Here is a 27936-nt window from a genome sequence, read left to right on the forward strand (position 1 = left end):
GACTTGGGTTCAAAGACCCTAACACTAGAGTTATGGGTACACTCAACTGCCAGCGTAATGAGCTTTCCCAGTGCATTGGTTGGTGTCTTGGCTACATGTACGCTTACGTGAGGGTGTCAGATCTTGGAGTTAAGAGTTATGAGCCACCCTGTGGGTACTGTACTTCAATCCCCTGGAACTGGAGGTATGGATAGTTAATGTGAGCCACCATATGGGTGTCAGGAACTCAACTGTGGGTATTCCAGAGCAGTAAGTGTGCTGAGCCATCTTTCCACCAGCAAAACAAGGCCGAGCTGAGAGCACCACTCAGAGCAGAATCAGTTACTGTGACAGCCTGCTGGGAGGTAGGATGAGCTCTTGTCTGAGGTAAAGGAGACATGGAAGAATCAGCCTCATGTCACTTACTGGAAGGTAAGCAGGCCTCTTACCTCATCTTCTCTGTCACATGCCATCTTCAGTACTTGAAGGTTTCCCTCCTCACTGCCTGCTGTTCACACATTGGGACACTACTTTGAAGTCTCCAGGCTGGACTGGGAGCTCAAGGGCAAGCCTGCAGAACTGGAACCAACTTAACACTGCAGCTCACAGGGAGATGCCTGCCCCATACCATTCAGAGCAGAGGAAGCAATGAGGCCCCAGGGGAGATAGAGACTGCCCCTCTGACTGAGACAGGACACTGCCATAAGGCCTCCCTATGCTACACTTTGTGTATGTATGCAATGTATGCATGTACATGGTCCTTCCACTTTGCACATTGCTCTTGGAGACCTGAACTCAGGTTCTTAATGCTCACTCAAGTTGTCCTAACTCCCAACCACTGTCCGAGTCCTGAGCTGTCCCCACTTTTGATGAAAGAAGCTTCTGGGCCTCTGTAACTACCACAGGTGACTTTTATTTGTGAAGCTCCCAGGCACAGCCCAGACACACAACACAATGGGAAATAGGAGGTGGCCGAGCAGCCACTTTGGGAAGTCACAGGGCATCTCCCATCCAGCTCCTGTCTCAGAAAACTCAGAAGAGTAGGCCATAAACACATAGTTCAGGCATGAGGGGACCTGCCCTTCCCTCCCCAGGATGAAGAACAGGGCTGGGCCAGCCAAGGTGCTTCTTCCACTGGGTCCAAGAGCCAGGGAACCACAGGCAATTCCCACTCCTCAGCTATTTGGGGTTAGCCCCTGGCTGCTGCTCCAAGCCCCATGGTTAAGGCCAGAGTTTCACTTTCTAATGACAGCCCATTTCTGACAGTCTCTGTACCATAGGCATTATGGACACAGCAGGACACAGCACACAATAATTCCCCAGGCTTTGGTGGGACAGGAAGGCAGGGCAAGCAGGACAGCCAACGGGGCCTATGGCTAAATTGGCCTAAGTTTAATAACAAAGCAGCTGTCAGCCCTTCCCCCGGGCATCAATACCCTACAGTGGACCTGGGTTAGTCCAGCAGGGAGATGAAGATGTGCAATCCAGAAGGAAGTACATACCCACACACACACCAAACCGACACAGTATCAAAGGACCAATATGACATGTGAGACAAGACCCTCCCCTGCCTCTGGTCAAAATCCTATCCAATGGAGATGCTGGCTGAGCTCAGTCCATCCAAGTCCCCCAGTCACTGGGGCAGGGCGAGGGACAAGAAGCTGGCTTTAAATCTAGATGCTGTATAGTGTCTGCAGCAGATTGTGGCGAGCAAAGGAGCAGGATTCCAGTGCGCCATTGGGCCTGTGGAGAAGACAGCTCAGTGAGTGCTACCAACATCTCAGGATCCTGGGAGGGAGCTCCATGGTGAGAAGGGCCTGCGTCCTCTGCTGGGAAGTTAGGACCTCTGGCCTTCGCATGGGGGCTGGACTGGGACTCTTGGGACTGACCCACCCATGAGCCCTCACTACTCACTTTGTCACAAACGCCAACAGCAGGGGTACAAGAGCCTTGGGGAAATAGTCCTGCTGCACCACGTGGTTCAACACCATCAGGGGGCCATGCAGGTTGGGAATGGCCTTGATCTTGTCTTCACTCTGCAAATAAAGGTGGGTAAGCTCCAAGGTCACCGGTGAGCCCTGTCTCCTACCTCAGTGACCCACAGTGACGGGAGCCTCACCTTGAGCAGACCCATGTGGATGAGCAACCTGGTGAGGAAGGTGTTGGAACTGAAAGAGGAGGAGCTGAAGGCCTTCTTCATGAGGGCATCTGTGGGGCAGAGATGGACTGTGGTAGTAAGTAGGGCAGGAGAGGTTTAGACATAAGGGTATCCAGAGCCCCTGCCTTTGGCCCTGTCAAGAGGTAGAAACTGAAGAGGATGCAGGTACACCTGACTGGGGTCAGAGTACTGGAACCAATGGAAGGCTCAGTTTACCAGCTGGAACGCCTTCCCCACCTAGCTTCTTATAAAATGGGTGTGATGACAGTACCATTCTCTACAGCTTGCACATGGAGCCAGAGTAATGCAAACCACTTGGGGAGGTTTTAGATATTAGTTGAGAAAAGGAGAAAAGAAGGTAAGTCTCTCGTATCTGTAAATGTTCCCAGTTCCCCAGTGACCAGCCCCTGACCACAGAGCGCACAGCCTAGGAAGACGTGTGTCTCTGCTCCTTTTCTCTTGCCATGACCTAGTCCTTCCCTGGGCCTTCCTCTTTCTTCTGCCTGGCCAAACTTGACATGCCTGGAGGCTCTAACAGAGGTGACAGGTAGAAGGTGACAGAGTTGGACTGGTAACAATGACACGGGGACAGGTAGTACTTGGAGATGTTATGAAAGAGCAGGTGTCTTATTTTTGTGACCACATGTGCAGAGTCTCTCACAGAGACACAAAGGCCTGCCTGACAGGAGAACTCACAGGGCCTTACAGATTTGACTATCTGGCTTTTAAAGATAGGCAGTGTCCTGCCCTGACCCTACCTGGCCTAAGTTCTAACTATATACAACCTATGCTTTAGGAAGTTCTCCTGTGCAGGATGCAGGAGAGCATCCAGTCCTACCAGTCCTGCCCCTCTCCCCTTACCGATGGCATCCAGCACTGCTGTCTTTACTGAGGCTTCGTCCCTGAACACAGATGCTACTTTCAGGAAGGCTGAAACAACCTTCTCAGGGTCGGAGGTATCTGTCTGAGGACAAGACATAATGGCTGGTTAGACACCAGAGCCCTGAGGCTCTGACTTCATACCAAATAGCTGCAGAAGACCCTGGCAATATTAGGGGGTGTGACGTGGCATGTGGCAAGGATAGGTCTGGTGAAAACCTGGCCACAACAGGTTATAAGCAGCAAGTGAGCTAAATACCGTTTTTCCCAGGTGCTGGGGTAACATCTTTGTACACTGTGTGAAGGTGTGTGTCCTTCCTCACCTGCCTAAGGCATTCTCTACAGAGCTGACAGCACACAGCGGAGGCAGGAAAGAAAAGGCAAGATTTCTAGGCAGAGGTATGAACTCTGGGAAAGAATCAGGCTGGGAGAGGACTAATCTAGTTACATGATTTAGTTAGGAAATAGCATAAGCCAAGGTCTGAGGTATCATCAACAGTAATACATCTGTGTATTTATTGGAGCTGGCGGGTCAAATAGTCTGACAGAATTTGACATTCAACATGGTAGCTAGAAATCTTTACATAGGCAGATTCAGGTATTAGGCAGAAGGAGGCACCAAAGCCATTTAAGTAGCTGGGAAGAGGGTTTCTTAGACTGAGCAAGCCAGCTCAGTATATTTCTAGGCTATGGCAAAGCCAGCGGGTACACAGCCCACTGAAGCCCACAGGAACACACGCCAGCTTGAGGAGTACCTGTTTTAGCACAGACCCTGCAACTTCCCAGCTGGGGGCCAGCATCCACATGTGCTGGCCTGAGGAGCCTGCACCTCACAGGGCAATAGGAATGTCTTCCTGGAGCTCCAGTGTGACTGAGAAGCCCCAAACTTCTGAACTGGTAATAAGTTTGAAAATAGTTAAAGAAAAAGAAAGAGAGAGAGAGAGAGAGAGAGAGAGAGGGAGGAAGGAAGGAAGGAAGAAAGAAACTGTGTATAAGAAAGCATAGAAAGAAATAGTTTAAAAATAAAGTCTCTGAAGGAAGGAGAGAGAAAAATGAAAATATTTTCTGTCTTAAAAAAAATGAGGGGCTGGAGAGATGGCTCAGTGGTTAAGAGCACTGACTGCTCTTCTAGAGGTCCTGAGTTCAAATCCCAGCAACCACATGGTGGCTCACAACCATCTGTAATGAGATCTGATGCCCTCTTCTGGTGAGTCTGAAGACAGCTACAGTGTACTCATATATAATAAATAAATCTTAAAAAAAAAAAAACAATAAAAAAAAGAGACTATGTCAGAGGACAACATATAATTTTGTTTCAATTATCAGCATACAAATATTTCCAGTTGCAATTACATATATCCTCTTTAAGAAAGATCAGACTAGCTGGGCAGTGGTGGCGCACACCTTTAATCCCAGCACTTGGGAGGCAGAGGCAGGCAGATTTCTGAGTTCGAGGCCAGCCTGGTCTACAGAGTGAGTTCCAGGACAGCCAGGACTACACAGAGAAACCCTGTCTCGAAAAACAAAGAAAAAAAAAAAAAAAAAAAAAAAAGATCAGATTAGGGCTGGAGGGTTAGAAACACTGACTGTTCTTCCAGAGGTCCTCAGTTCAATTCCCAGCAACCACATGGTAGCCTATGACCATCTATAAATGATCTGATTCCCTCTTCCTGATGTGCTTGGAAACAGAGCACATAAAATCTTAAAAGAAAAAAAGGGGCTAAAGAAATTCATGTTACAAACAATAAAACAAAAATCAGAGAATCCTTTAAGCCAGAATAAGTCTTCAGAGGAATCTAATCTAAAGCCTATCAGGCCACTCTGAAGGAGAAAGCAGAGTGGCACCTGAGATGCTTTATCCTGAATTAAGAATACAGATTTTGTTTGATGACACATTAGAGCAATGCCATACAATAACTTGTCTTTCATTTTGTAAATTAAGGCATGTGCATGTGTTAATACATTATACAACTGATACCTATTCAAAATTTCAAAGGGCTTCTTCTGCCGTGAGTGCTGAGAAGGCTGATTCTGTAATTACACATTTATTAGAAATGATGGATCTATGAGAGATGCCTTTCCAGAGTGAAGAAGCTCACAATGCTTTCTAAGGTCAGCAGCATCCCCAGCACAAATTCAAAGACGGGCATTGAAGAACCTCTATATGGCATCTGCCTCAAGCATGACAAAGCTAGCCACCAGGCAACAAACTGCCCTTGCCTCGACTGCTGACAGCACGCAGTGGACAAACAGGACACTGGGAAGTTGACTGACCTACTCTGCAGAGTCAAAGGAGGACAGACCTTCGTATTTCCCGCTTCACAGAAAGGCCTGTAGGCTGAAGACGGATGCCCCGCTGCAGAGGGACCTTGGGTGACTGACTAGGCAGCAAACAAGAACTAGTTCAGGCGGCGCTGACTAGTTTATAGGCTCTAGCTGGCAAACAGCCCGAGCTGTATATACTGAGTCTCTGTGTCTTTACTGGGAGTGGGTGGGCCAAGACAGTCAATATGCAGGGAGTGGTCATCTTACTCTAACACTACTAACAGCCTGAGGGAACGGCTGCCATCTTCAAATCTAACACTAGACACCAAGCCTAAAGACCCAAGTTTGATAGTCAGCAGATGAAAACCAACTTCTTCTGCAAGTTGTCCTCTGACCTCCACAGACATACAAAATAAAAGAATTTTTTTGTTGTGGTTGTTGTAATTTATTGACCAGGGTCTCACTATGTATCCCCAGCTGGCCTGGAAATCTTTATGTAGACCAAACCGGCCTCGAACTCATAGTTCACCTGCCTCTGCCTCCCCAGGCTAAACTTAAACGTGTGTGCCTGGCAAAATTTAATGCTTTTTTTTTTTTTCCTTAAAAAAAGAAAAAGGAAGAAAAAGGCTAAAAACCAAAACCAAACAAACAAAAAAACCAACTAAGGACTTGTGTGATCTCCATTTCAGCTTGCCAGAGTAACAGAAACTGCTTCAGTATAAGGTTAAGGACTGCTCCTCCCTGAATGCATGACATCACGTGAGGCTGGTTGGAGCTGCAGATAGCCGGGAAAAGGGGTTTGCTCCAGAAGCAGCTAGGCAGGCAGAGCTCAGAGCTCATGGAACACACACTGGGCATTCGTAAGTGTGTCTTTGCTAGGACACGGACACTTCTGACACTACAGCTCACTGACCAACCGAATTTTTACAAAGGGGCTGGGAGGCTGGGAGTGCTCTTACCTGTTGGACTATCAGCACCGAGACCTTGGGACCCAGCCGCAGCAGCTTCTCTGGGGAGGGGAATGACAGGAAGGTGGAGAGGTCTGTGGGAGGCGGGGAGGACAGCACGGGAGCTGGCTCCTGAGAAACAGGTGACACAGGGGCTCTGTAGATTCCAAACCCCAGATCCCTCGACCTGGCCGTGCCCGTTCCCACACCAACAGCCTCCTCACTCCAGCCAGCTCTACAGTCTAGGTCCAGAATTAGCTCTTACTCAGTCACAGGTCCCCAGGTATTCTCAAGGTTTGGGTAAAAGTCAGCATAACTTTAGCCTTAGCACTCAAAGTGGAGTTTTGCCATGCAAACAAGACAGGTGCCTGGGTCAGTGCTTGCTGCTAGCAAGTACCAGGGAAACCTAACCCTGAGAGGCACTCTGTCAGTCAGCTGCTCCCAGAGCACAGGAGAGCAGCCCTGCTCCATAGGCGTGTGAGTTCTAGCTGGACTCCAGTTGTAGTTCAGAAACTGAGACACAATGAACCAACATGTGGCAGTGGGGTCAAGCAACTAACCCAAGTCAATGTCAACCCCAGCCGCAGCTCTTGACTGCCCCAAGAGCCACCAGGATAACCCATAGCGGGGAGGAGAAAAGATGAACTATGTAGCCCTGGGTAGCCCCAAAACTTTTCGGCAATCCTTCTGCATCATTCTTCTAAGGCTAGGGTGAAAGGCATGAGTCATGTTCAGCACTGCATAATTTTTGGTGTCAGAGTTTATTTCTACATGAAATAAACAAGCACACGAGTGCAGTTACATTCTGGCAAACTCTCAAACAATAAGGTCCCTCCTGGAATAATCTGAGAACCAGCCGGCCTTTGTATTTACTGGACTTAAACAGATGCTAGCTATACCCCAGGACTCTGTTCCCAGCAAATAACAAACTCACTCCACTGTTAGGGTCCAGGATCTTCCTTGAGGGTGTAGCTGGCTCCTCTCCTGACCCTCGCTGCGGTGGCTCTTCCTCTTCTTCTTCTTCCTCCTCCTCCTCCTCTTCATCCTCATCCTCTTCCTCCTCATCATCCTCTTCATCCTCTTCTCCTTCTTCCTCATCATCTTCATCCTCTCCCTCATCATCACTGTAGAGAAAAGCCAGCTAAAGCCCAGAAGCTCATGTTGACTCAGAGGTCTAACTCTGAGGCTATGGACTCTGGCTACGCCAAGAAGCACTGCACACAGGATGGCAAGCAGGATCACCAGAGTCTTCATTCCGCTAAGTATAGTGCCTGTGGTACAGACACAGAAGAATCAGAAATGGTCATTGTCCCCAAAGAGCCTCAAGTCTCACATGGAAGCGGGTAAAGGAGCCTGTTAGGATCTGACCAGACTTGGATGCCTGGGGTAGCACCATCTGCATCTCATGGAGCCACAGAGGGCTGAGTGCAGAAGAGTGATGTCCTTTTAGTTCCCCTGAAGCTCTGCCTCCCACTGGAGTGCCCAGGCCCAGCCAGAGAACACATACACAGTGTCAACATGAGAATGAAGCCTCTCTAGGGATGACCGAGGCAGGGCAGATGACACTGCAAAACTAACTTTCCAGTGCTGCCTGCCTCAACCTCTTCCATTCCTTCCTATCGGCCACTGGGAACTGAGTCCATCCCCTTCAGGTGCCTGCACCTCCCACACTTCCCTACACTTACTGCTTCTGCCAAAGACCTGCTGGGAGTTATAGAAGGCAGAGGCAGGGGGATCTCTCTGACTTTCAAGTCAGCTAGGGTCATATATTAAAACCCTGCCTCAAAAAACAAAACAATGGGGACAGCAGCCCTCCATGGCCTCCCTACATGCAGGTCTATAAGCTGGTCTTCTGCTGAACACAAAAGCTCTCCTCTAGCCCTTCCTCCAACACCTAATGCAAGGTGCCAGCTGCTAGGCTGGCAGGTAGCAGGAGATAAACCAAAGAGAAATAAGTGAGCCGGGCAGTGGTGGCGCACGCCTTTAATCCCAGCACTTGGGAGGCAGAGGCAGGTGGATTTCTGAGTTCGAGGCCAGCCTGGTCTACAGAGTAAGTCCAGGTCAGCCAGGACTACACAGAGAAACCCTGTCTCAAACAACAAAACAAAAAACAAACAAAAAAGCCAAGAAATATGTGAAGAGCAGGCCTGACCCTTGGCCTCTGGAGCCACCTTCCCAGAGTTCCCTACCTGAGGGATGCCAGCACCTTGGCCATATTGAAGCTGTCCAGCACCTCCTGAAGTTGTTCACAGCCCTCTTCTCCCAGGGCATTGCCTGATCCAGGAAGGAAAGGAATGTCAGGGAGGACAGTGCTGGGGCCAGCTGCCCAGAGGTGAGCTGAGGCTGGCCCCACAACTTACCATTGAGGTCCAGCTTCTCCAGCTCAGCCTTGTCAGCCACAGCTTCAGCAACAACCAGGGCAGCATCTCTCTTGATTTCACAGAACGACAGGTTCAGCTCCTAAGAGCAAAAGGAACAGTAGAGAGGCATGTCAAACCTGGGCCAAGAGACAAGTCCTGTTCTCGTCAGCTTCTCCTTCAACAGTGAAGCAGGCTTGGTCTCCTGCCTTTGGCATTGGGGGTTGAAGAAAAACAAAAACAATACACGAACCCAGTGCAAAGTACTTGACATGTTTATACCAAAGTGAGAAGGCTGAGACCTAGCCCACCCTCCTTCACACCAGACCCTTTACGAACTCACTACCTCCCCCCGACCCCCACCCCCATACACACAACACACAAGCAGGAGGAAAAGCTGGCACCTTCAGCTTGGGCAGGCCCCCACGAACAGCATCTGCGATGGCAACCGCGCCCTTAGAGCGCACCAGGCAGTCTCCAAAATTGATCACCTCCACTTGTCGCAGAGTCTTCAGGGTCTGAGAGGAGGGAGCAAGGGTCTAGGTGATGTGACCATTCTTACACACTGGCCTGGCCTCAGCCTCAGCTCAGTTCTCACACTGCCCACTGGCCTCTGAAGTCCTGGCTCAACCTCGAGCTCACCGCTACCCACGTTATAGTTCTTTCCAAAGCACGAACCAAATCTAATCACATCCCGTCACATCAGGGCTTCAAATCCTCCATGGCTTCCTATTACTTTACAGACAGTTTCAGACTGGGTAATACTACAAGGTCTCAAATTCCTTTTCCTTTCATTATTCCAATACCCCTGAACCTCAGTCATTTCAAATAAGGACCAACTTAGGGAAGCTCCTTGTCAGCCTGCAGACTTCTCACACTCCATTAATCATGGTGCCTGAACCACCCATCACCACCACTTGTCAAAATCAACCAGTCTTTTATCCTTAGTCAAAACAAGCAAGCTCAAGCCTAAGATCCAGTCCCTCCTCCCACCTGGTGCTAGCACCTGCATCTGTGACATCTATAACTTACCTTTCATGAGCCCTTCCCACCTAGAGGCCACTCAACATTAGGTTGCAGGGACCTTGTAACACATAACCCTATTCTGTACAAATGAGAGGGGCTGTGGGATATTCAACACGGGAGGATGGAAAGGTAGCGGCAGAGCCATGCTGGCCCAATACACCCGCCTCACCTCAGCCATGGCCACCCCACCCTTCTCAGTGAAGGTGTTGTCATTTAGGTTGATGACTCGCAACAGAGGGTTGATGGCAAATGCCTGGGCCAGGGCCGTGACACCAGGGTGGTTAATTCCATTCTGTGGCATATGGACCTCTTCCAGAGTCCCGATGATCTGTGGGGCAAAAGAGAGTTGAGTGGTGTGGCCTGGTGCTCCACTGACACCCAGTGGGAGATGCTGCCAGTGTCGGGGCACAGATCTTCAGGCAAGCATTTGAATATGGCTACATCAGATCCAGGGAGAAGACAAGGAGCCAGAGATGCCAAAGACTGACCAGGTTCACAACCAGAATGGAGGTTTCTCGTTGGTATCCTTGGTGTGGTAGCAGTGGGGCTCTTTTCTAGATGTGCAGGACCACTCATCTTTCTGAGGACTTCCTATCCAGCTACAGTCTCACTTTCAGACCATACCCTTTCTAGGCCTTTGACCCCTCATCCTCTCTCTCTTTTTTTTTTTTTTTCGAGACAGGGTTTCTCTGTGCAGTCCTGGCTGTCCTGGAACTCACTCTGTAGACCAGGCTGGCCTCGAACTCAGAAATCCACCTGCCTCTGCCTCTAAGTGCTGGGATTAAAGGCGTGCGCCACCACTGCCGATCCTCTCTGCTTTTGAGTACCACTATTTCCCCATTTGCTGACATTTCTATTTATCTCACAGACTCCAAACTACAGCCTTGAGTGTGCTCATGTTGGGCTACAATCCCACTGGCGTTTTCTTTAAAACAAACAAACAAACAAACAAACAAACAAACACCTCATTATTGTGAACTGTGTCTGTGCCTGTGAGTGCAGGTGCCAAGAGACCAGAAGAGGATCCCTTGGTGCTGGACTTACAGGCAGCGTGAGTTGTCTGACATAGGCACTGGGAGGCAAACTCAGCAAGTGCAGCACTGCCCTCTGCTAAGCCAAACCCTACTCCCCCTCCCAGCATCTTCTGTTTCTGTTGCTGTTATAAAATGCTTTGACTGCCAGGCGGTGGTAGCGCATGCCTTTAATCCCAGCACTTGGGAGGCAGAGGCAGATTTCTGAGTTCGAGGCCAGCCAGGTCTACAGAGTGAGTTCCAGGACAGCCAGGGCTACACAGAGAAACCCTGTCTCGAAAAACATAAATAAATAAATAAATAACCAACCAAAAGCAACTTAGGAAAGGGGGCCAGGCATGGTGACACGTGCTTTTAATCCCAGCCCTTGGGAGGCAAATCTCTGGAGTCTGAGGCCAGCCCTACATAATGAGACACGGTCTTAAAAAAAAAAAAAAAAAATCCGCTGGAGAGCCTGGCACTTAGGAGGCAGAAGCAAGCAGATCCCCATAAGTTTGAGGCCAGCCTGGTCTACAGAGCAAGTGCCAGGATAGTGAGGTCTACAGAGAAAGCCTCTCTAGGGAGTTGTGGGGAGGAGAAAGAAAAAGAGGCAGGAGAAATGGCTCAGAGTTTAAGAATAGTAGCTGTTTTTCCAGACCATCTGAGGTTCAATTCCCAGCACCCACATGGTGGCTCACAACTATCTGAAACTCCAGTTCTGAAAGAGGTGCTCTCCTCTGCCCCACAGGCATGAGGCATACATACAGTAGACATACACCATGCAGGCAAAACACCAGCACACAAGATAGTTTAAAAAGAAAGGGTTTTTTGTTGTTTGTTTTTTGAGACAATGTTTCTCTATGTTGTCCTGGAATTCCCTCTGTAGACCAGGCTGGCCTTGAACGCAAGAGTTCTGCCTGCCTCTGCCTTCCAAATGCTGGGATTCAAAGTGTGTGCCACCTTGCCTGGCAGTGGAGAAATGGCTCCGTGGCTAAGAGCACACATTGCTCTTGTAGAAACCCTGACTTCATTCCCTAACATCCACGTTGGGCAGCTCCCAATTGCCTTGAACTACAGTGCAAGGGTGACCCAAGGCTTGTGGCCTCTGACACCTGCACTCATATGCAAACCCCAAACCCTCTTACCATGTAATTCTTCTAGGTCGTATCAATCTGACAAAAACTAGCTTGTACACCTGGGAAGACTTTCTGCATCCTCCTAGATGCAGTCCTTTTCCACATGAGGGCTGTACCTCGTTACCCTCAAATTTTCAAGGAAAGGTCCCATGCTTCGACAGACTTGTGTACCTCACACAAAGACGCCCTTAGCACTTACTAAAAAGTAGGAAGCCCTGATTTAAGACCCAGTACCCACAAAACCCAAACATAGGCTCAGTCAATCAAGTGCTTGTCTTGCAAATATGAGGACCTGAGTTCTACTCATAGGATCCACATGAAGATGCCAGGGCATGGCATGGTGGTAGCACGTGCAATCCTAGCACCAGAGGCAAAGACAGGAGGAACCCAGGGGCTCACTGGTCAGCCATTCTAGTCCAGTTTCTAAGCTTCAGCCAAAATGAGGTAGACTGCATCCCTGGGGATAACACCTGAGTTTGTTTTCTGACACAAATATACCCCAAAGAAAGGAAAATGAAACTAACCACAGAGTTTATGTGGGTTTGAAAATGTCCACAACAAGGACCCCAAACCCAAGAACAAATGATACTGTTCAGCTACATTAGAAATAAGAGCTTTTCATCTACTGACACCACAGACTCAGGATGCGAGACTGTGGATGGAGCAAGAACCCAATCTAGGCAGAGTAGAGGACTGAGGGTACAGGCCCCAGGAAGGGCTTATCTGAGGAAGCAAGTAGCTCCCCTCCAGCCTAGAGAACAGTCAGCAAGGACCATTCCCACCAAGGGTGGATGAGGAGTCCTTATGGGGCAGCTCCCGTGCTGGCCTACTCAGAGCACAACAGGGCTGCTGCTGTGGCCATTTGCTCAGTGCTGGTGAAACTTTATTTGCTGGGAACAGAAGGGAATGAAGACCATGTTTCCACTCCTAGTGAGGGCAGAACCCATCCTCACAGCTAGAGTACCATCCATATATACACTGTACACTGTCCTAGAGCTTGGGGACAGGAGAGAGGGTACCAGGAGGTGAAGCTGGCACAGTGCTGCGGGGCCAGTGAGATGGTGCACTGGTGCAGACCATTGTTCTGCAAGTCTAAGAGCTCACAGAAAGTAGAGGGAGAGAACTAACCCCGACACGCTGTCCTCTGACCTCTCTCTACATGTGTACTATGGCATGGCACCCACACATACCTATAGTTTTTTTTTTTTTTTTTTTTGACAAATAGCTGGATGGTTGATGGAACATACCTTTAATCCCAGCACTTGAGAAAGTTCGAGGCCAGCCTGGTCTACAGAGTGAGTCAGAGCTACACAGAGAAACCCTGTCTCAACAAAAACAAAAAACAAAAACAAAAAACCCAAAAACCTGTTTTGAAAAACCAAAAGAAAGAAGAAGCCAGGTGTGGTGGCTATTCCTGGTTGTCAACTTGACTATATCTGGAATGAACTATAATCCAGAACAATTGGAAGGTTCTCCTGTGACCCTGATCTTAAGGCACAGGGACTATGAAAAATTTAGGCCCAGGCAAGGTAGTACACGCCTTTAATCCAAATCTAGGCGTGGCGGCACACACCTTTAATCTGAGCCACGCCCTCTGCTGCAGGCCTACATAAGGAAGATGATCTTGTGTTTGACTGCTTGCCTCGTGGGACTGAGCAACTGCCAGATCCTTGGACTTCCATTCACAGCTGCTGCTTACCTTGTTGGACTACAGACTGTAAGTCATCAACAAATTCCCTTACTGCATAGAGACTGCCCTACCCATAAGTTCTGTGACTCTAGAGAACCCTGACTAACACACCAGGTATGGTGACAGACAACTTTAATCTCAGCACTCAGGAGACAGAGGCAAGCACATCTCTGTAAGTTTGAAGCCAGCCTGGTCTACAGAGTTCCAGACCAGCCAGGACTAGAGACATACCCCATCTCAACCCAACAAAATCTAACAAACTGGCCTGTCAACCTGTTATGACGGCTTTTCTGTCTGGCACAGCAGGGGAAAGAAACGACTCACCCCAAAAGCTTCTGCCAGCGCAGTGGCCCCGTCATTCTCCAGGCGATTTCTGCCAGCCACAAACACCTTCAGGGCCAGCGGCTTGCCTTGGGCACTGGACTTGCGGTGACACTCAGTCAGAGCTGCTGCCAGGATCTGTAGGAAAGGCACAGCTGTGTGCATACCTTGGCCAGGCCGATTCCACCTGCCTCTCGACTGTTCTCCAGCGAAGCACGCCTCCTCCAGGGGTAGATCAGGGGACACTGCTATAGTGCAGTGGTCACAGAACTGTTATACTTTGTGATGTACTTGTTGGGGTTTGTTGCAGGGGTCTATGGCAGGTAGAGGCAGACAGGCCAGCTGGATTTTAGGCTAACTGTGGTGTGGACTCCCAGTTATCTCAGAGTTCTGCTAGGTTAAAGCTGTCATGATTTCAATCTCCCAGATGAAGGAATGAGACTATGAGAGGCCAGACTCTTGTACTGAGATAGGGTCTCATGTATTTGAGGCTGGCCTTGAACTCACACTGCTGTAACTCAGCCATCCAATGATCTTCCTGCCTCAACCTCCAGAAAAATTAACAGCCAACATGTGCAACACCAACCAGCTTAGAAACTTTCTCATCACTAAGCCAGCAGACTCTGAATCAGAATGGAGTCTTGAGTGTCTCTCCTATCCTCTATCTGAGGGAGTTCCTGCCAGACCTGTCTGTACCATCTGACGATACTTGTGCCTAAGTCACTTTTACTTATGAATAGCACCAAGTACAAATGGATGATGTAAGCCATTTCAATATGCCTAACAGAAGAGGTAAACTATTTCTGGCTAAGGATGTAGCTCGGCTGGTATAGTGCTTACATGCACAAAGCCCTGGGTTTGATCCCTAACAACACAGAAAAGGGGCAGCAGGCAGCATGCCCGTAATGCCAGCACTTCGGAGAAGGAAGGGTTGAATTTCAAGGTCATGCTCAGCTAGATGTTGCGAGATGAGGCTGTGCTGCAAGATACCCTGTCTCAAAAGCAAAACACGAACAAGCCTTTAATCCCAGCACGAGGGAGGCAGAGGCAGAGGCAGGCAGCTTTCTGTGAGTTCAAGGCCAGCCTGGTCTACATGGAAAAACCCTATCTTGAAAAACCAAAACCAAAACACAAAAACATAAAAAGCTCCCTTAAATAAAGTCAAAGGTGTTAGATGGGGAGGAGGGGACCTGGGGAAGGGCTGCAACCTGCTGCCACTCTCCTTAACAACACAGGACAACCGCTACAGAGGGGGTCACTGGCTCCTTAGCCTGGGACAATTCAAGGCCCATTCTAGGTTTTTTTGATCTGACTGGAGCCTGGGAGATACAGACTTAGCTCAATGCTGGAGCTTTAGGTTCTAGGTTCAATCCTCACTGCCACAAGAGGCAGAAAAAAAAGAATGGAACCTCTGGTGAAGGCTCAAACTCTACTCGCCCCACCCCCACACCTTTGTTCACTCTATAGGAAAATGGAGGTGGTACCAGCAATGTACACAAAGCCATCTTCATAAATACATCCCTATCCCTCTTAGCTGTGTCCCAGCCCTGGGTCTGATGGAACCTCAAAAAGAGAGGGAAAAAGGAGGACAGTCTCCATCACTGCATGGCTGGTAGTCACAGGGTGAATTTAAGGCACAGCCTTGTCCAGAAATAAGCCAATTGTGACTGGAGCTGTGCCTGCTGTTCCAAATAGCAAGAGATTTGGTACACGGATATTGCGACCCTAAGTTCTGCACAGCAAGCAGGTCAGAGCAGGTTATGCAGCAGCACTGCCTGTGTTGCCAAGGCAACTCAAGAACTTGGAATGGTTGCTTAGCAACCTAACCTTCTGGACTCCTTTCCTCACTGGCTGCAGGCTGCTGTCTTTGAGGCTTTGCTTTTCTCCTCTCAAGTGACAGACAATAGCCCCTGACCCAAGAGGTGGTCCTAAGGGCCAGAACACACAGCCCAATGTGGATGTTCGGAGGGACCGCCCAGGACTGCCAACCCACCTTGCCACCACCGATGCCCATGCCACAGTTGTTAAGCTTGAGCTCCTGCAGGGTGAAGCAGGCTGGGCTCTTGAGAAGGGCCTCGAAGCCTCGCACTCCATCAGGTCCAAATGCGTTGTCACTGAGGTCGAGTTCCACCAGCTGTGCTCCTGCAGTGATGAGTCCCTCCCCTAGTGAGATCTGGACACAGAGAGAACTCACTCGGTCTCCCAGACATCTACCAGATGCTACTTCTTTGCCTGTCCACAGGTCATACCCAAGTTGGTGGGAATGTAGCAGTTACTGGCTTAAAAATTATATATTACTGTCACTATTATTAATATTGTGTGCTTGAGTCTAGGCACATGTGTACTTAAACGCAAGTATAGAGGTCAGAGAACAACTTCTGAGAGCTGGTTCTCTTTCTCCACCAGGGCATTTATTGCCCGAATGCAGCTTGAACTGAGGTGTGCACAGTTCACACTCAAACGCATACACCTTTACCCACTAAGCCACCTTGCTAGCCCAGACACCAGCTTTTACAGCAGATTTTACCTACTATGTCCCTACACTGTAATGGGAGTGAGTGGGGCCCAGGAGTAGGAAAATCTGGGAAGGCCCTCTGCAGATGGCACTGAGCTCACTGAAGAGGAGGCAGCCAGTCAACACTAAACACCTCAAGCTTCAGGACTGACTGAGCAGAATGCTGTTGGAAACATGGGAGTGGTACAGAAGACAACCCAGCCATACCAGGAGAAAATGACTAGAGGTGGCTCTGCCAGAGAAGGGATGGGGAAAGGGGCAGACATAAGAGTGGGCAAGTAGCCCACAATGGCAGGACTTCAAGAGGGGACAGCCTGCTGTTGCCTATACCAACCACAAAGGTTCCTATTATCCTATCACTCAACAAGGACAATGGTTGCATTGCCATCTGAAGGTCTGGCTCCAGCTGTACACTGTCTAACTCTCCCTGGACCAGTACTGTCACATACCCCAGGGTTCGCTTACTTTCTCTTACTTACATCCCTAAGGATCTGTTTTCATGACTGGAATGTGAAGACACAACACATCTTCAACGCCGAGCAAGTAAGTGATTACAAGAGGCCCCAGAAAGCTGCTGTACTTTCTGTTCTGCCCTGACTAGTTTACTCAGCCTGCATTCTGAATCCTGCTTATCCTTCCAGGGTGAACACTAACTCCGCCTCTCAGGAGCTCCCCCACAGAGTGGACCAGAATCCCCTGCTCTGGCTAACACTAACTCCGCCTCTCAGGAGCTCCCCCAAAGTGGACCAGAATCCCCTGCTCTGGCTAACACTAACTCCGCCTCTCTGGAGCTCCCCCACAGAGTGGACCAGAATCCCCTGCTCTGGCTCTTCAGGAGGATGGTGAGGCAGCTTTTCTGAAACCCCACTGTGCCGTACTGAAGGCCTCAGGATGAGATGGGGCAGTCACCACCATGGTGACTTTGTCTTGAGGCTCTGTGCTAAGACCCAGGCTAGTTCTCTCTCCTCTCCCTAAGGCTCAAATGCTGGGGACTGCAATCTGGAACTGCAGGCCCTTGAGTATCACAGCAAAGAAAGTAACACAGTAACAAAGAAAGGTGGGCAGTCACAAGACACTGTGTACAGATGGCATCCTAAGGAAACAGGCCCTGGGGCACCAGGACTTTGGGAACGCCCGCTGAGCAGCATCTCCTCCCATCCAAGGCTCGACCCCCGTGGGCTCCTTCATATCCTCGCCTGCTCCCATCCCCTGTCGGGACACAGGGCAGGTACTGGGCTAGCCCTGTTTTCACCTGGGAGGCTGAACTGATTCTCCAGAGGAAACAGGTATAAGGGGGTGTCTGGGCCCATAGGAAAACACAACCTGGTCCTTACCAGAGCTGGTGGGATCTCAGACCGAAGCCTTCCAGTGAACATGTCACTCCAGTGGCATCGCTGTGCATGAAGAAGAAGAGTGTTAGCTAGAGAACCCAGGAGCAGCCTCAAGTGAAGTCTCACACCAGCAATGCCTCCTTGACAGCTTAGGCTAGATTTCCTAGTTTCAGTTTTCTCAGCAGAGAACTAGATCAATTTTGGCCACAGAGAGAGTGACCCGGAAGCAAAGAGTATGTGAAGATTCTGGGTGACAGAACACCACAGAAGTAAACAAAGGCATTACCATGGAGAAGCCCCTCTTTCCAACCCTCCTGACACCCACCTGGGGCTGTCACACCCCACTTGCAACTGTTTGCCCTTCTGTTGTCCATACAACCGCCTCTCTTAGCCAAGCTAACCTCAAGCTATGTAAGTGAAGTTGGCCTTTTTTTTTTTTTTAATTTTATTTAATATTTTATTTACATTTAAGTGAAGTCGGCCTTGAACTCCTAATCCTTTCCCAACCTCCCAAGTGCTGGGAGCACCACCATGCCCACCAACTAACTTGCTTTTTAACAACTAGAGAACAAGACTCAGACACAGAACCGTTGGATGGCAATATCATCACGCTAAAGTCCACACTACTCCATTTTATTTTCTTGTGTATTGTCTGGTAACTTCCTTTTTAGAGGAAAGGTGCTCGCCTTTAATTACTTGAAAGACTGGTTTAGGGCTGAAGAGGCGGCCCAGCATTTAGGAACCCTGGCTGCTCTTCTAGAGAACACAACTTCCTAAGGCTTCAGTTCCAGGAGATCCTAGGTCCTCTTCTGTCCTCTGCCAGGTACATGTATCGTACACACATACATTCAAGCAAAATACCCATACACATAATTTTTTTTCCCTAAAATACATAAAAAGCTAGTTCAGTGAAAATGATCAGATAAATGTCACAAATGCAGGAGCCATTTAGAACTTGGTGGCAAAAGCCACATCCCAGGCTCTGGTCACTACCGGCGGATTTGTAAGAGTGGCCTATTAGGAGCGTGTGCTAATTCTCGTGTTCCTTGGGAGAACGGGACATGCACTGTGAGCAGAAGACTCTCTGAGTTTGTCTTTCGTGGGTACCACCTCCAATGAAGACCCCTGTGCTCCTGATGCTACCTGAAGATTGCCTCATTTCAGAAAAAAGGGTAAAACTTTGTGTTCTCAGGTAGTCAGATGGAGAGGAACTTTGGCCACCAGGAGGGCTTTGGCAGGTTCCAGACCTAAGTGGTGGTTGTGGCGACGTGAGGTCTTATCTAGTACAAACCTCCTCTGCTGTACCCTCACCTTCAGCTCGGACTTCTTCTCTAAGGCCTTGGCGATGACTCTGGCCGCCTCCACGCCCACTGTGTTGCCCTCAAATCGTAGAGCTTCGAGGCCATCAAACTCTTCAATCTCCTTAATCACATCCTTAGCTATGTAAACAGAAGACACCTCAGGCTTAGGCATCCACGAACCCAGCAGGACAACTCAGGAGCCCCTTACTCATTTACTCCAAGGGCTATGAACCGTGCACCTCTGGAGAAAGAAGGACTGGACAGACTCTCAGCTTCTGAGGGAACAGAGCTATGCAGACTATTCCTCTATGACCAAGCAAGCACAGGCCTATTCACTGTGGTGTTAATCGATTAACACTAGTGACATGAATCGGGTTTTCGTTTCTGTTTTTGTTATTTTTAAAGACAAGATGTCACATAGTTGGCTTTGAAGTTTTCTATAAAGTCAAGAATGACCTTGAAATTCTGACTGATTCTCTTGCTGTCATGTGGCTCAGGCCTCCTCTCCAGGAGTCCTGAGGACAATGGCTGGGGCTGATCCCTTTGCCTTTTGCTAATCTTGCTCTAGAAGGAGCCATCTCTAATGTCAGAGACTGGATTTCCCAGATGGCTGTTCCAGGAAACAGCCTTAAAGGCAGAAGCGCAGGGCCAGGCCTGGTGACAGGCCTTTAACCCAGTACACAGGAGGCAGCGTTGAGAGGATCTCTGTGACTTTGAGGCCAGCCTGGTCTACACAGCAACAGGACAACCAGAATTACAAAGAAAGACCCTGTCTTACCAAATAAATAAAAATTAAAAATTAATTAATTAAAGGTAGATAAATAAAGTGACCTTCATTTCTTGGGTCCTTTGTTAAATCTCTCAAAAGATGCTCACATTCTATCTCCCAAGTGCCTTGTTTCCCCTCAAAGTTAGGAGTTCCTGAAAGGCTAAGGTCAGCTAGCCTGCCTAGTGACCTAATATAATGCTAGCAACATAGAAAAATTAGCCACTGGAATTTCAAAGCCAAACTCAGGACCTTTGTCTGCTTTCTACAGTGCTGGGCATCAAATCCAGGGTTTGTAGTATACAAGCATTAAATCACTGAGCTGCACTCTGAGTTCAAAGCTTGAGTTTCTCAACCCTACCTCAAGCACTGGTGACTGTGCCCTTAGGAAGTTATACCATGTCCTCAGTTTTCAAATCTGCAAAATGGGAATAAAGCCTTGGAAAGGAAACAAACAGCATACATTTATTTATTTACTGTGTTTGTGTAAGTTCACATAAATGTGGAAGTCAGAGAACAACCTGCAGGGGTCAATTCCTTCTCTCACCTGTTCCAGTGATTGAACTTGGGTCATCAGGCTAACCCGAAACTGCCTTTAGCAAGTCTGTACTTACTAAATTAAGCTCAGTGACTATTCATAAGCATGGGAGCAGGGAATTCAGCTGGACCGCACTAATCTTGCAATCTGTGAAATCTGCAACCTTGAATGAGTTAGTCTCACAGAACAGCAGAAGCTACACCCACTTCCCACTGAGATGATAGCACAGATCCCAGCACTTGAGAGTTGTAGAGCCAGGAGGATTAAGAGTTCAAGGCTCTCTTTTGAACTCTTGCTCTCTCTTGCCTCTTGCTTCTCCCTGTCCCCACTCCTTCCCCCTCCTGACTCTCTCAATGTGCTCATGGCCCTGCCTCTACTCCTCTATTCTCTCTCCCCCCCTCCCCTACTACTACCCTCCCGGCTCCCCTCCCCATGCCCTGAATAAACTCTATTCTATACTTAAAAAAAAAAAAAAAAAAAAAAGATTCAAGGCCAGTCTCTGCCACACAGCTAGTTTGAGACTAGCCTGGTCCTCGAAAAGAGCCAAGGCTACATAAACCCTGTCTGGAAAACAAAATTCTAAACCAAATCAAAACAACAACAAAACCAAAACAGGTCAGGTATAGTGGTGTGTGCCTTTAATCTTAGCACTCAAGAGGCACAAGGATCTTTATGAGTTCAACTGCATAGACAGCCTCAGCCTCATCTACACAGTGAGACCATCTCAAAATAAAACAACAAAATACAACAAGAAAGCCAACCAAACAGAGCAAGTGAAGTTGAGGGGCTGGATGTCCACAGAGAAATCTGTTCTAAGGTTCGAAAGTTCCCTTTGGGAGGGGAGTAATTTACGGGTGCATGAGACAATCTGGCAAGTCCAAACCAGTTTCTCTGGTTGGGCCAGAACCCCAAGAGGCCTCACAAGGTCTGAGGGCAGATACCTTTATTTCGAGGCAGCAAGGGATTCAGCATTCTCCGTACTAGCTAAGCCTTGGTCATGAATGGGAAGACAGGAACCTGATTCCATCTCCCAAGGATGCCTGGTTGCAAGGACTGAAACTTCCCATGAGGGCCCAACACTGTTGTTTTACTGCAGCTCCCTCAAGGCCTCTGCCATAAGGAAGATAGCTGCCCTAGGATGGGACGAGCACTGAAGCCAGGGGCTGAGCTAGATGGACAGGTATAAGACTAGTCTGAGGCATACAAACCCTGTCAAAGAAAACGAATCTCCCCCCACCCCCCTCAAGTAGTAGTCACAGAAACCTCACTGTTAGAATGGACCTTTGGCACAAGACTGACTGCCAGGACAAATGATAAAGATGAGGAAGCCCAGAAAGCCTGAGGACTAGCAAGCATTCGTGGCACACCCCCTCCCTCACACGGCCAGCCCAGAAACTTACCATCTTCTGCAGTATTCAGTTTGAGACCCTTGCCCTTAAAACTCAGCTGTCCTCCAGCTACCTGGGTTTTGGCCAGGGTCTCTGCCAGTTTGGCAATGTCTTCAGAGGCCATGACTACAACAGTGGGCTCCCCTGAAGGTCTGTAAACTGAAGAAGAAAATTGCATTAAAAAAAAAAAGATTCTTGGAAGAGAATGGAAGGGAGACTGAAGAGATGGCTCATCAGTTATGAGTACTTGCTGTTCTTACAAAAAACCTACATCTGATTCCCATCACCCACAAATGCCTGTTAAGTTCAGCTCCAGATCAGACACTTCTGACCTCTCAGGGCACCTGCATTCACATGCATATACTCACACATACACATTAAAAACTTGTCCATACACACACACATACACACACACATACACCATTGCTTACACATGTATCATACACACAATTACAGGGCTTGGAAGAAGGCTCAGTGGTTAAGAGGTTGCTCTTGCAGAGAACTATCGTTCGATTCCCAGCATCTTTATGCTGACTAAGGCCTCCGTGGGCACTGCAGACAAGTGGTACAGACATTTATGCAAGGCAACATACTCAACACATTAAAAAAAATATAGTGGTTCGGGCTGGAGAGATAGCTCAGTGATTGAGAGCCTCTTTCACAGGACTTTAATTCAGTTCCCAGCACCTACATAGCAGCTCACAACCATCTGTAATTCCTGTTCCAGGGGTTCCTACTCCCTTACACATGCAAGCAAAACACTAATATACATAAAACTTAAAAAATTATTTAAAAAATAGTGTTTCATGCCTTTCATCCCAGCACATGGGAGGCAGAAGCAGATTGATTTCTGTGAGTTCAAGGCCAGCCTAGTATAGAGTAAAACCTGGTCCCAAATAAAACAAACACACAAAAAACCAAACAAAGGGGAAAAAAATCTTTGTAAAAAGGATTCTTCTCAAAACTCAAGGCTCTGGGTTTGATATCTCAAGCATAAAGTGTGTGTAGAGTGTTCCCTGAGATCTCAAGTCAGAGTTGTGGAGTAGCCCCCTTCCTGCCATGGAGAACCCAAGAGCTAACTCACCAAGAGAAATGAATATGACATTAGAAAATTCACAGTCGGGCTGGAGAGATGGCTCAGCAGCTAAGAGCACTGACTGCTCTTCCAGAGGTCCTGAGTTCAATTCCCAGCAACCACATGGTGGCTCATAACCATCTGTAATGGGATCCGATGCCCTCTTCTGATGTGTCTGAAGATAGCAATAGTGTAATCACATATAATAAATAAATCTTTAAAAAAAAAGAAAAGAAAAGAAAAAAAGAAAATTCATAGTCTGGAAGGTGGAAGAGAGATCAGTCCTGCAAGTTCCTCTCCAAACTGCTCCAGCAGGACACCCACTGTAGGGCAGTCAAGTCTCAAAGTAGCAGCTGCTTCAAGAGTCACGCACCTGCCTGATCATCTTGGTAGCATTCTGTCTGAGGGTCCCACTCCTCAAACAGGACATAGATGGCTATGGGATCTAGGTCATCCATCCCAAGGAATGCCCCACTGCCCATGCTGGCATGACAAGGGGTGGCACACAAGGCTAAGGCCGCTGCATGTCTGGTTTCAACTCTGGCCAGAGATTGCACTTGCCACAGTAACCCCTCAGAGGTTCCTAGGAGACCAGAGGTATCTACATCATAAGAGCTGCCATCACAATAGATCAGTGTGTGAACAATACCTCAGCCTTTCCATCGTGTGTCACGACACACCTCTAACATCGAACACATGAAGCAAGTAGCTAACGACTGCAGGGCACTGCACGCTGTCTCCAATTCAGTCTGAACACTCAGATCCCAGGAGTTGAGAGCCCAGTCTACAAAGCTACCCCACATGTGATGTTCCATGAACCCTAGTGTGTTTACTGTGCTTCTGATCTACTGGATATGAACTAGGGTTGCCATGACTTTCTCCTTGGGGTCAATTAATTTGCTAGAACTCATAGAACTCAGGGAAAACTGTTTGTTTGTTTTTGTTTTTTAAAATAAAGTTATCTACTGGTTTATTATAAAGGATGTGTGTATGTATGGATATGTGTTGGGGACAGTACCCCAGACTTCTCACATTTAACAATACCTTTAACCCCCAACAAATAACTCACTCATTCTTTCATTCATTTACAGGATCTCAATGTCTATGTCTGGCTGGCTGAATTCAGTCTGTAGATCAAGATGACCTCAAAGTCATAGAGAACACAATACTCCCCAGTGCTGGGGTTAAAGGTGTGTGCCATCATTCCAGCAAACAAAGGGTATTTAAAGAATAGGAATGAACAGCCAGATCAACATAAAGAATGCACAAGGAAGGTCTGAGAAAAGAGCCCAGGGCTTCCATGCACTCTTAAGGCCCAACATCCTCCAAGACTCTCCCATGTACAGATATCTAAACATGATATTCCCAAGACTCTCCCCTGTACAGATATCTGTACAATATTCCCAGGACTCTCCCGTGCACAGATATCTGTACACGATATTCCCAAGACTCTCCCGTGCACAGATATCTGTACACGATATTCCCAGGACTCTCCCGTGCACAGATATCTGTACACGATATTCCCAGGACTCTCCCATGCACAGATATCTGTACACGATATTCCCAGGACTCTCCCGTGCACAGATATCTGTACACGATATTCCCAAGACTCTCCCATGCACAGATATCTGTACACGATATTCCCAGGACTCTCCCGTGCACAGATATCTGTACACGATATTCCCAGGACTCTCCCATGCACAGATATCTGTACACAATATTCCCAGCCTTGTCCTTTTGGAGGTTCATAGACTTTGTTACATAAGCATGATTGGCTAAATCACGGGTGTCGCTGATAGATCTGAGCTCTCTAACTCTGTTTAGGTTTTTCTAATGACTTCCTCCATTTCCCCTAGTACTACCCAAGGGACTCTGAGCCAGCAGCCAGCATTAGAACAGGTGCTGTCTATGCCAGGAAGTAGACTATAACCAAATATATATTTCATAATGTCACCACCAGAGACAAAGTGGCCCACAGTTGGGAGGTTAACAAATTGGCAGAAAGGGAAAGTAGGGTTGGCATACAGCTAAGTGAAGGGACCTATCAGGCATAGGGGGCTGCAGGTTCAAGGCCCAGCACTACCAGAGAGGAGAGAATGGATAACTCCATGTTCCCAAAGAGAAGATGGTAGGTAGCCAGGGTGTGGTTTGAATAATAGTCCCCATAGGCTTGTATACTTGAATTCTCTCTCTGCCTTTAGATCAGGTTATATAGCTCTCAGCTACTGCTCTAGTGTCATGCATGCCACCATGCTACCCAATGTGATGATAATGGATTAAACCTCTGAAACTAATAAGACGCCATTATATAATTTCTTTTATATAAAAAAGAAAAAAAGAAAGAAAGCCAGCCAGCCAAGGCCTCCCTGGTCTACAGAGCAAGTTTCAGGACAACCACAGATGTTATGCAGAGAAACCCTTCCTTGAAAAACCAAAAAAGGATAGCCTTGGTAATGACATCTTTTTACAGCAATAGAACACCAACTAAGACACAGGAAACGGTCAAGTCATTCTCTGAGCACATTCTGAATGTCAGGCCACATGTAGATAATGATCCAGCTATACAAAGGTCAGAGCCAGATTCCTTTGGTGTTAACCAAATGCCCCTCCAATGTCCTGGGCCTCAAGACATCCTGCCCATACGAGGCTTACTCTGGGCTTGGCCAGCTACCCATTTTCCTTATTTTACTCCCCAAACACCCTGATTTATTAATCAATAAGCATAAATTACAGCCCAGGATGAAGTGCCAAGGCACTCGGCAAAGCACCGAGTTAAGCATCATGTACCAGACACTGTTTGGAATACCAGGAGAACTACAGTGAAGCGCACCCCGCCTTGAAGCTTATAGTCGAAATCCAAAATATTTTGCATGTTAGTGAAAAAGTACCTGGGAGTGAGGGAGGGCAGTTCAGTGATAGAACTCTTGCCTAGCCTTTGTGAGAGGCTGTTTTCAATCTCTAGCACACACCAAAAAGGTCAGGTGCTGTGGTACACCTATGATCTCATACTTGGAAAGGGAGACAGGAGGATCAGGAGTTCAAGGCCATTCTCAGCTACTAAGGGAGCTAAGGGCCAGTGTGGACACTGTCTGAAACTGTAAAAACAAAAACAAAAACAAACAAACAAAAAAAACCCCACAGAAAACCAACCAGGCAAGGGTCAAGGAAGGAGGTGATTTTTGTTTTTGATGGGTTTCTTTTGAGGGGGCAGGTATGGTTTACAGTAGAATGACTAAAAGTGTGATCTGTAAAGACAATAAAGATATCACAGACCAAGCCAAGCAAAAAAAAATTGAGGGAAGAGCATTCCTACAAAGGCTCAAGGGAGAAGAGAAGGAACTGCAAGGCCAGTAGGACTATGGCTAGAGCAAAGGAGAAAAGATAACAAGAGACACAAGTCACAAAGGACATTCTAATGACTGTATCAGTATGAGTGACCAGGGGGGTCCCTGGAAGGTTTCTAGCAGCTAAAAGTATATACCAAGCTGCTTTTGACAGGAACAGGGTCCCAGTATTAAGACCTGATATTTGAGGGAGCAAAGAATGACAACACTGACAGGTGTTCTCCTCAGATCAAATAAGTCAGGATCAAGCCAAATTAAAGTACAAAGGCAGATTTATTGGGAGCAGCCCTCTGGTGAGTTCACTGGTCCCAAGGAAGGAAAGTAGCCTTGGAAAAAAGGGAGACAGAGAGGTGGGGGAAAAGAAAGAAAAAATGAGCTCACATATGCAGGGAGAGAGAAATGCAGACAGGGAGGGAGGAGAGAGGGAGAGGACCAAAATGTCTGGATTATGTAGTGAAGAGCTTCAGGGGAGTGAGCCAGCCCAGGCCCTGGACTGGAAACTTCAAGAAGGACTGCTGGGAGAAGCTGGAGGCCATGTCCGCTTTGGTAGGTTAAATAGGCAACTCAGCCAGCTGTCACGGGCCAGACACCCAACAAACACGAAGCTGAGTAAAAAAATCTATCTGGAACTCAGCCACCTCCTACAGTTCTACGATGAGACAATGAGATTAAAAACGTGATGGTGGTAGGGCTCCAGGTGGAAAGGAGGCACAATCTCAGTCCGTGGGACCGAGACACACAAACAAACACAAGTCCTCCCCCATTCACTTTAAAGAATGACTAACCAAAGCAAAAGAGGGATGGTATTGAGCTATCCAAGGTCAGCAGACGGCCTGCGAGGGAGCTGACACAAACGGTCAATACACAAACGCCCTCTCCTCCTGGGCGGCCGCGTGGGAGACGTCCTCAGGTGCACAGCTATCCATCGACCCAGCAAAGCGTCAGCAGTGACTCATGCCAGGTTTCCCGCGCGGACGTGGGCCGACTGGGTAGGCAGCGATGGACTGCGTGGCCCCACCCAGCTTCCCACCGCCTCCAGGTGAGATGGATGCCAACGTGAGGCGCCACCGCAGAAAGGCAACCGTGGCTAGTGCCCACTCTAGGCCTCAGTTTACCCAAACGTACAAGGAGCACCGCCGCCCAGCGCCCCATACCCCAACGCCGGGCGCAGCGAGATCAAAAGGGTAGGAACGAGGCGATCGCTTCGCCCCACCCGGATCCTGGTGGCCCAGGCAAGTGACAGGAAGAGCGTGAGGGCCCCGACTCACCACAAACTAGCGGCGCCGCCGCGTGGGGGGAAGGAACGCGCGCGTCGGTCACTGCTTGAGAGCCCGCGTGAGGGCCAGGCCGGTCACCGCACCTCCGTATGGCGGGTCCAATGATCAGTCTGCTCGCCTATCCTCGCTGCCGCGGCTGCTCGTCTAGCTTGTGCACACCACCTGCTCCACGATCCCCAGCGATTATGGCGGCGGAGGAGGATTTTTGAAAGCCGGCAGTTTCTTTCCTTCGATTTGATTTGTTCAAGCCGGAGCGGGGGTTTTGCCGGGCACGCTTGCAGGGCCTACTGGGAAGGGAAGTCCTGTTCTCCGGCGCGGGCTTGGCTGGACGCGCAGGAAAAACTACAATTCCCATGATGCACTGTGCTCGGAGTTCGCAACCCTCCTCTCTGCCCGCCCTCTCGGTTTCTGGCTCTTTCTCTACAGGTCTCTGTGGGATGGTATTTGACCAGAGTGCCTACAAACTACAAATCCCAGCAGACAATGCCGCGAAGCAGCCGCACCCTTCCGTAGAGGTTAGCTTTCATTTATGCAACTTTATTGACAAAGGCGATATAGTGAAAGGCATGTCCCTGGTTCTCTTCAGCAGTAATAGGGATCTACTTGCTAAAAGAAATGACTTAAAAGAAAAAA

The 27936-nt window shown here is 48.4% G+C and overlaps 1 protein-coding gene across 4 annotated transcripts; it reads right to left on the reverse strand.

The window, feature by feature from the left end:
• Nucleotides 1-872: 872 nt before the first annotated feature.
• Rangap1 (Ran GTPase activating protein 1) lies at nucleotides 873-27629 on the reverse strand. Of its 4 annotated transcripts, none has more exons than XM_034516775.1 (16): nucleotides 27295-27629; nucleotides 21620-21766; nucleotides 18926-19053; nucleotides 17618-17677; nucleotides 15762-15941; nucleotides 13772-13906; nucleotides 9781-9939; nucleotides 8990-9103; nucleotides 8589-8688; nucleotides 8418-8502; nucleotides 7163-7352; nucleotides 6241-6360; nucleotides 2999-3101; nucleotides 2099-2187; nucleotides 1894-2015; nucleotides 873-1722 (listed from the first exon to the last, which is right to left on the reverse strand). In XM_034516775.1, exons 2-16 carry the CDS (start codon nucleotides 21729-21731, stop codon nucleotides 1653-1655), a joined length of 1767 nt encoding a protein of 588 aa, XP_034372666.1. In that variant the 5' UTR covers nucleotides 21732-21766; nucleotides 27295-27629; the 3' UTR covers nucleotides 873-1652. The 4 variants fall into 4 exon arrangements, with proteins under 4 accessions (XP_034372666.1, XP_076767793.1, XP_034372668.1 ...); XM_076911678.1 differs by lacking the exon at nucleotides 27295-27629 and adding an exon at nucleotides 26812-26906; XM_034516777.1 differs by lacking the exon at nucleotides 27295-27629 and adding an exon at nucleotides 22692-22897.
• Between the last annotated feature and the right edge of the window lie 307 nt (nucleotides 27630-27936).

Source organism: Arvicanthis niloticus, chromosome 13, assembly GCF_011762505.2.
Source record: "Arvicanthis niloticus isolate mArvNil1 chromosome 13, mArvNil1.pat.X, whole genome shotgun sequence".
Taxonomy (NCBI): domain Eukaryota; kingdom Metazoa; phylum Chordata; class Mammalia; order Rodentia; family Muridae; genus Arvicanthis; species Arvicanthis niloticus.

Bases quoted from the DNA above. Each gene is read 5' to 3' on its own strand.
- Rangap1 (XM_034516775.1), bottom strand. From the start codon at position 21,731: ATGGCCTCTGAAGACATTGCCAAACTGGCAGAGACCCTGGCCAAAACC. The intron at 6,361-7,162 runs GTGAGTTTGTTA...CCTGTTTCTCAG, and splicing joins TCCTGGACCCTAACAGTGGA to GAGCCAGCTCCCGTGCTGTC. The intron at 2,016-2,098 runs GTGAGGCTCCCG...CTTTATTTGCAG, and splicing joins TCCACATGGGTCTGCTCAAG to AGTGAAGACAAGATCAAGGC.